Source organism: Camellia sinensis, chromosome 5, assembly GCF_055761805.1.
Source record: "Camellia sinensis isolate YWXY chromosome 5, ASM5576180v1, whole genome shotgun sequence".
NCBI lineage: Eukaryota > Viridiplantae > Streptophyta > Magnoliopsida > Ericales > Theaceae > Camellia > Camellia sinensis.
In genome coordinates this window covers 14,226,444-14,235,200 of record NC_138965.1, presented here as the reverse complement: position 1 = coordinate 14,235,200, position 8,757 = coordinate 14,226,444, and the positions used below count along the sequence as shown (strand labels likewise).

At 33.9% G+C, this 8,757-nt stretch overlaps 1 protein-coding gene across 1 annotated transcript; it reads left to right on the top strand.

The window, feature by feature from the left end:
* The first annotated feature begins 211 nt into the window (after positions 1 to 211).
* Positions 212 to 7,232, top strand: LOC114297566 (Translocon-associated protein (TRAP), alpha subunit). Its single transcript, XM_028242001.2, has 8 exons — positions 212 to 504; positions 1,666 to 1,830; positions 1,975 to 2,025; positions 2,465 to 2,553; positions 5,036 to 5,113; positions 5,255 to 5,458; positions 6,068 to 6,139; positions 6,846 to 7,232. Exons 1-8 carry the CDS (start codon positions 441 to 443, stop codon positions 6,894 to 6,896), a joined length of 774 nt encoding a protein of 257 aa, XP_028097802.1. The 5' UTR covers positions 212 to 440; the 3' UTR covers positions 6,897 to 7,232.
* Positions 7,233 to 8,757: the final 1,525 nt, after the last annotated feature.

Here is an 8,757-nt window from a genome sequence, read left to right as displayed (position 1 = left end):
GACCTTGTGAAACATTTTCTAATTTAAATAAGACTTCAAACTCTACAAAAAATTACACAATACTTTACATTACATAAATCTCTCTAATAGGATTTATAAATAATTATTCTTAAAAAAAAAACTATAAACACCTTCTACCAAATACGCTTACCCCCAACAGGGTTGAATTGAATTCACAAGTTAACCTACCCCCGAAACGACACCGTCTGGTTTCATTTTAATCCCCGTTTCCAAACACGACCTGTTCATCATCATTGACCCTTCTCTTTCACAGAGAGAGAGAGCCCTTGTTTGGTTTTGGAGTCTGTCTGGTCCACGCGTTGATTAATATGCTGCACTTCACCTAAAAAACCAAAACCAACACAACAAAACCAAACCCACGCAGACCATACCTCTTCCTTCTTCAATCTCTCTCTCTCTCTGTCTCTCTCTCTAGAAAAATGAGGATTAGGGTTTTCTACATCCTAGCTTTTCTCCTCCTCTCCTCTCCCTTCCTCCTCCAAGGTTCGCATCTCAGATCTAGATCATTTTCTTTTCTTCCAGATTTGAATTTGTATTATATAACCTAATTTAATTCATCGATCGATTTTGTTTCCATTTCCGAACTCTGCCTTTGTTACGATCGGCTCTTGATATGTTTATCTGTTATTATCTTCATGATTGTCTGGTTCATTAATATATCTGTTGTTGATTTGATTCATGCATGTCTAGTACAATAATCGATATGAACTCAATCCAGATTGCACATTTTGGTGGCGCCTCTTATACATGGTTATTTCTTAGTAATACCGTTTGTTTCGTATTTTCTTCATTTTTTGAAAATTGTTTGGTATTTTCTTTATTTTTTGAAAAATGGCTAAACAAGTTTGTGTGCTGATTTCTGTGCTCTGATTAGAGAGTTTATTGCTTTTAATATGATGTTGAATGTTGTTTGCTATGTGGACTAAAGTTGAATTTCTGTTTTCATTAATTGGATGTTGATTGATTTTGATAGTTGCTTGGTGTTAACTGGATTTGTGGTATTATTCTGAGCATCTTGCATGCTTTCTTTGAACCCTTCCTTATTTGTTTACTTGATAGATGCTGGGTTTCAATTGAATTCCTGACATTTCTTTTTGGGTCGTGATTTTTTCTTATTTTTGTTGTGGGTAAGTTACACTGACGTCCTTTGGAGAAAATACAAGAAGCCTACAATTTTAACATAATTACATTGACCTCCCTTTTAGTAACGTTAAAAAAGATCAAAATTAATGCAGACGCCATAACACACAAAGATACAAAAGGTAAAATATACATTTCAATGTTAAAGAGATGACAATATCGTCTTTTCATTCATATAACTAACAAATTTCTAATGAAAAGGGGGTCAAGTGTTATGTGAATTAAAATCTTAACAGAGTTCAGTGTAATTATTCCAAACTTGTCGAGCTTATTGTAATTTACCCTTTTATTTTTAGTTCTTTGATTCATAGTTGCTGGGTATCAAAGTCATTTGTAATTTCATTTCATCCTGAAAATATAAATTTTTGCTATATTTTATTCTCAAAATTCTATATATTGTATATGATTAATTGTTCACTCGCTAGTTATTGGTTGTCTATCTGATTTTGAGGAGCTATGAATTGAGGTGTAATTTTGTTAATAGATTTGTTTGTTGCTCAACAGTTGCTAGGTGTCAATCGGATTTGGAGGATGAAGTTGCTGCAGGTGTTATTGAAGCAGGTGATCTTGGGATTGTTGGTGAGGATGTCCAAGATTTCGGCGATGGCAGTTTTAGTCCAGCTCCAGGGGTGGAAACAATTTGCGTTTTCCCAAAAAATCCTTCCAGAGGTGAGAATATCATTAAAATTAGTAAGGTGCCGTGTTTGCATTTGATTTCATCATTATCCTTCTTTGTTTTATTTTTTATTTCAAAATTTAACTTTTCCTTTTGGGAGTCATGTTTTTAATTTAGTTTTTTTTTTCTTTATGCAGTGATTGCCGCAGGGGAAGAGAGTGAACTATTAGTTGGACTGAAAAATGAGGGTAATATTTTCTTATTTATTTCTTGATTTTTTGATGTTTTGCGGAAGGCAAGTCATAGGATACCTGTATATTGTTGATTGAGTAGGTTTTATTGTTTACTATTATGATTATTATTAAGTGTAAAAGTTTATGCTCTTTTAAAAATTACATGTTACTATTTTCCACTGTTCTTCTTGGGTAATTATTCAATAATTCCGGAGTATGAACATGTGGTATTTCATAATATTATAATTGGTGGAGAAAGTGGGTAGGTGGGATATTGTGTTGGATGATTGGGGAACATGAGGGGCCATATTGAATGATAATTGGTCAAAGAGTGCAGACACGTGGTACTCCGGGAATATTGAATGATTTCCCGTTCTTCCTAGACTTAGTATTGTGTTGTATCCAATAGCCAAAGGGCTGACCTCAATTGCTACATTTTGGATGATGACTACAGGGGAATCAAGTATGAATGTCATTGCAATCAAGGCCAGCGTTCACCTTCCTTTTGATCATAATATGTTGGTTCAAAATCTTTCTACACAGGTAATTATTGGCTTGCTTACTTTTTGCTGCACGGTCCCATTTCCTCATGATTGATCCCTGAATATTGGCTTACTGACTTTTACTGCATGGTTCCACTTCCACATGATTGATCTTTAAAATTAACCTGAACTCATTTTCAATTGTGTGTGAAAGTTTTCTACACTTGACTTTTCTTTCTCTTTCTTGTACTTAGTGGTGGTTCTTCCAGAGAAATTTGTGGCGAAATGATTGCTCTCTATTTCTTTCTGAGTATGGTGGAGACTAGGCTTGATAAGAAATGATGTTGTCTTTAGCAAGAGAGAAGTGGCAGTGAGGGATGGTTAGGAGAGAACGGGAGGGCCTTACTAGAGCAAGGATCCTGACAACACAAGTATCTCTTGAGTGCGAAAATGTCTTGAAAGAGGTTGTAGAGGCCTATTTTTTCAGAGGACTTGAGCCATTGATAATAATCCTTGTTATGTTTAATGTACCATATAGTCTGGTGTTAGGTGCAAGAAAATAATTAAGGTTCTGCAGAGCTATGAAACACTGGGGCAAGCACAGACACGGACATGGATACGACATGACATTTCTCTAAAAAACAAGATGCAACACGGATTCATTCAATAAAAATATTTTTTAATATGATTAATGTCATTTTTTTTAAATCAAATTTAAAACCAATGATCCACAAATCTAATAGCTCATGGTTCAAGCATCATTCTGTTCCCAATATGTCTAACATCATTTTTTTAATTAAATTTAAAACCAATGATCCACAACTCTAAGAGCTCATGGTTCTAGAGGGAAAAAAAAAATCATTCAACAGTTTTATTATTAAGGGGCTAGTCCCATTGAAGATGGGGGTGGGGGGAACTATGCCATGATGAAGTCTATGTCTATATGAACCACATGCTATACAACATGCTTTTGCAGTAGCTCTGGGCCAGTGTTGCAACCCCACACCGAGCTCAAGGAGCTTCCTTGGCTTTGCTCACAATTTAAGCAAACAACAGTGAGTCTAAGTGTGTTGTGGGGCTGAGGCAATGAAGATGGAGGGTATGCTTGTGCCAGCCAGTATGTTGAGGAGTAGGCTGACTTGATGTTATTGGGCTTAGTGTTTAGGTCCAAGGCCTAGGTACCCTGTGTTGGGCTACAGTTTAGGGACGGACTGACATAGCTCAAGGGGGAGGAGGGCAGAGTCTGTGTTCTTATGCCAGAAGTCCAAGTATCCTTATGCATTGGCTGACATGTGGAGGTACCCAGGCACATGTCAAAGTGGAGCCCTTCATCTTGTTTTTGTGGAAGTCCCATTTATGTGTCCTAGCTTTAAAGCTTAAAAACATTAACCTTCACTTTCCCTTATTACTTTCAAAAATTTATATTAAAATATAATTCGTTTTCCAAATTTTTAAAAGACATTCTTGTAAATTCATTCAAAGATGCTTTCTTTAAAGTTTGTGCAAAGTCAATTATGACATGTAAAATGGGATAGGGGGAGTATAATTTTCCTTTTATTGACGTGATTTGCTTTTTTTATTTTATTTTTGTTAATTCCTTAATTTCTTTTATAGTTTTGGGGTAATGAGGACATTTTGGATAAGCTTGGCACAAAATGGCTTCATGCCTTTGTGCAGTAGAATAGATGGAAATATTGCTTTCTAAATTCTACTCCATCTGTGGTTTCTTTGTGATCAGTACATAGATTAGTGCTGGCAGGGCATATTATGCAAATATCTAAATCTAAGCATGTGACCTAATTCAACAATCTCAGCGGAATGTTATGTTACCAAAAATGATATCAAGAGATGCCCTCCATGGAAATCTTGGGAAGTGAGCCTCAAATATTTGACAGTTTGGCTCTTCCAGTTTGTCTAAATATAAGCTGAGCTAGAACTTTTAAAACACATGGGGATGAGAAATATACAATCAATGCTTTATCATTGTTTAATATTCTTTAGCTTGATTCACAACAGAGAATGGCACATACTGGATATGCATTCTCACGAGTGTAGAGAACCATGTTTCTTTCTACATGCTCAATCTTTTGGTGTCTAGGAATGTATATTCCTTGTGATTCCCATAGCAATATCACCTCTGTAATGCTGTTCATAGTCACATTATGTACTAGATTAATTGGCAAAACTTGTTCCAGGTTCATAATTATAATTTTTATCAATGGTTTTTGTGTGTGTGTGTGTGTGTGTGTTGCTGCTTCGGTCTTGGTTGTAAATTTTTCTCCCAATATTTTCAGCTTTTATAAGCTTTTTCAAAATTAGTCTTGTGCCTTTTTAGCTTTTTTGAAGTTTTGCAGTATTCTATATTTTGTATCTTATATGTATATACAAAATTGTCACTTTTTTTTTTTGCTTTCTGGATTTAAACTGCATTTTAACTGTCCTATGTCTATTTCATTATCTTCTTAGTTTGTTATTATTTTTTCCATTTTTGTTCTAATTTGTCCCAGTCAGTTAATACTCACGTATATGTTTGCATTCTCTAGGGTTTTAACAATGCCTCAGTTCCTGCCTCAGCTCAGGCTACTTTTCCATACATATTTGCTGTCAGCAAATTTTTGCAGGTATATCCATTGCTCTGGAAGTTCATGCATGCCGTATTAATTTCCTTGAAACAATTTTTATTTTAATTTTGGTTTAATTTTTAATGCCGACAAGTCTTTTTTCTCAAACTAAAACATTCATAGTAATTATTTTTGTGGCAGCCTGGAACATTTGATCTTGTGGGCACCATTGTCTACGAAATAGACCAGAACCTATACCAAAGTACATTCTATAATGGTACCGTTGAAGTTATTGAAGCTGGTGGCCTCGTCAGTGTTGAGTCTGTCTTCCTATTTTTCCTTGGAATCGCGCTTCTTTGCCTTCTTGGATTATGGATTCGTGGTCAGATACAGAACCTTTCCAAGGTAATTACATGACTTCTGGGATGACTCCAGCTTATTCAATAAAAATATCTAAGATGTCAAATACATAGTTTATCCGATATGCAAACATTTTGCCGATCTGAATATCACTCTATTACTGTCTTTTAACTATTCCATTCCCGGCAGATCTCTTTTTCATTTTTTGCAATGGCATTGTGAAGAAATGTGTATTTGGCAGGGAAATAATTTATTTTTCAAATGTAGAGCTTTTTTTAAAAATTTATTTTTATGGGTTTGGGAGGGTGGGGGTGGTTTGGATTTCTGAAATTTCCCTTCAAAGCAGTGCTACATGTAAAAAAATCTGTTTGCTGTGTTAGTATTTTCTTGGAAGCTGGTTGATTTTGATTTAGAGACCAAGAGGGGCACCTGCCTTTGTTGCCCCTCTTACATCTTTTCATTATATTTTCCTTCTAATAAATGATGAAACTTCTATCTGTTTGTATGCACATGTTTTATTTCTGATATATATTTTGATATTTGTCTTCTTCTGTATCTCTCCATGACTTAATATTTATTTGTTTACATCAACTGTTGTTTCCTCGAAACAATTACTTTAACAATTTTCGTGTTTGTATATATTTTAATGCTCAGAAAACTAAGAGGTCACCAAAGGTGGAAGTTGGAACCAAGACAACTGATGCGTCGATGGACGAATGGCTGCAGGTTTGTTGTTTATGCATCTTCAAACTCAAATGCGATAACTTTTTGTCATAAGTTCTTCTTTGCAATATTCCGTTTTATGTAATGTATATGTTTCTTCTCCTGCCGTTGGGAGTTTTCTATAAAAACTTTGGTAACTAATATTGAAAGCTATGGGATTAAACTGTTTCTTGAACTTTTGAGTCAGTTGTAAGTTAAGAAGCACAAACACGGGACAACATTTTTGAAAAAAATAGGATAAAAACTCAGCTGGTATGACAAAATATTTATTTTATATATTTTTATTGGCCATGTATTTGAATATAAGTTTTGGGCATAGATATAAGAGGCATCAATATATATGTGGGTATATTTTTTATTTTTTTCATTTTCCCCTTTTGTTTTTTATATATTTTATGTTGACCCCAAATCAGCTTTCTAAAACTATAAAAAATAAAAAAAAACCTTCGAAGGTGTTTAGAGACCTGTCCAAACATAGGACACGTGTCCATGATCGTCCCAACATGTCTTGGAAGAAAATACTAATTAAAAAAATTGACATGCTACGTAGCATTTCTGTGTTCAGTGTCCAATACATGTTGGCCACGAACAGGGACACGACACCCATTTTGGGGTGTGTCTGTGCTTTCTAGGTCGTAACTGGGAAATTTATAAGGATTTTTGCTGATTAACATCTGTCTCTCTCTCTCTCTCTCTCTCTCTCTCTCAGGGAACTGCATTTACTCAGTCACTGTCGAGCAAATCAAAAAAGAAGAAGTAGATGATCTAGCATGCTCTCCCAGATCATTATCTGCATAGCACTGTGATGAGGCTTAGACTCTTGTAATTCGTTTTAGGCATTTGGAGATTTTGAGAGAGCCCAAAAGGTGACTTTGGAGGAAGAGAGAGACACACTTGCCTCTTTGTTGTAGCATGAGGACTAAACTTTTTTACATTTCATTTTCTTGGAGACAGCTGAAAATTCTAGCCCTTTTTTTTTCCCTTCTTTTTTTCTAAACAAAACTAACCGAGATTTGAGGTAGGAAAAAGACAGTTTTGTTAAACCCATGAGTTTTTCTTAGATTATATGCTTTATTTTGCTCTTTCAATTTGATCATTCTGGGCTTTTTTCTGTGGTTGATTCTATGAGCTGAAGAATTATATACCTTTTGCTTAGGGAATGGGTGTTTTTAGTTTTTGTTTTTGGATTATCAACTTTTAATTTACAATAAATTTGCACAAAACAGGCCCAATAATTAGGTTGGATCCAGCAAAGAAATTGATGAAGATTCACAGCGAAAGATAGTAATAGAAAAGTCGTGATTTGTTAGATAATTTATCAAACTGAATTTTAACATTAAGAAAGATAAATTAGACTTTGCATCGTTTATACTTTATATCGGATTTTGGTATGATTTTTCATTTTTCAAAATGTAAGAGTCAATTCGTTGCACTTTGGTTAAAATGTGTTGTGGTGTTAAATTTGTTAACAAAAATTATTTGGTTAAGATAGGGTTAAAATGTGTTTCGGTGTTAAAACAAAAATTGTCGTGGTTAAAATGCATTAGGACATTAGTCGTTTCATTCTCCGCATTTGTGTATGAGGCTTATTCTCTTTACATTTATTGGGACTTTCTCTTTTCTTTAGAATTTTTTTCTTTGTTTTTTTTTTTTTTTGTATTGATTATATGTTGTATTTGATTTTCGTTATTATAATTAGATTTGATTGTAATATCTTATATGAATAAATAAATTTAAAAAATAATATTGTATTAATATACTAAATTAGTATTTCAAAATTACTTAATAATTACTCATGTTGCCTTATTCGTTACCATCCTCACAATAATCCCAGAATGTAATCCTATAGAAAAATCATTCATCCCTCTAATTTTGTCCCTTTAATTCTACCCCCAAATGATGTAGAATTTGAGGGCTAAAGATGAGAAAGAAGAGTATGGAACCACTTCACATGGATCGTAGCCACATTATTGAGGGTGGAATTGGAGGGTCTCAATTAAGAAAAACTATTTAATGTTCTTGGAGTGCCACGTGTTTCACTAATTATCATACATCATATTTCTTCATGTTTCTCAATTACACAACACAACAATTAGGGAATGTAACGGGATTGATTTACACAAATGCGTGAGTTATATAAATATTTGTGTATTATATAAATAAAAATAATATATATTTAAATTTGTAAATAAATAAAAAAAATTAAAATTCAAGCAGCAACTTAAACCTTATAAAAAAAAGAAAAAAGAAAAAAAAAAGCAACAACTTAAACCTTATTTTTTATACTAGTTGTTGGGCACACGTGTTTCACAAATTTTTTTTATTGACTGTCAATACTGTAATTATACATGTCTTTTATTTATTTTTTATTTTTTCTTTTACACATCGGAAATAAAACAAGGGACTAAGCCCTTTTCATAGAACATCCTAACATATCATCAACAAGTAAGCTTCTAATCTCAACTGGGGGTTCTTTCACCACCAGTATGTCCTCCGATTAAGCTGCTCCAAGTTTGGCAAGAGCATCAGCACACAGATTACCTTATTTCCAAACATGTTGGACAGTGCAGTTGCATCCTTTGAGTAAAATTTTTGTATCTTCCACTAGATGCTTGAAAGGG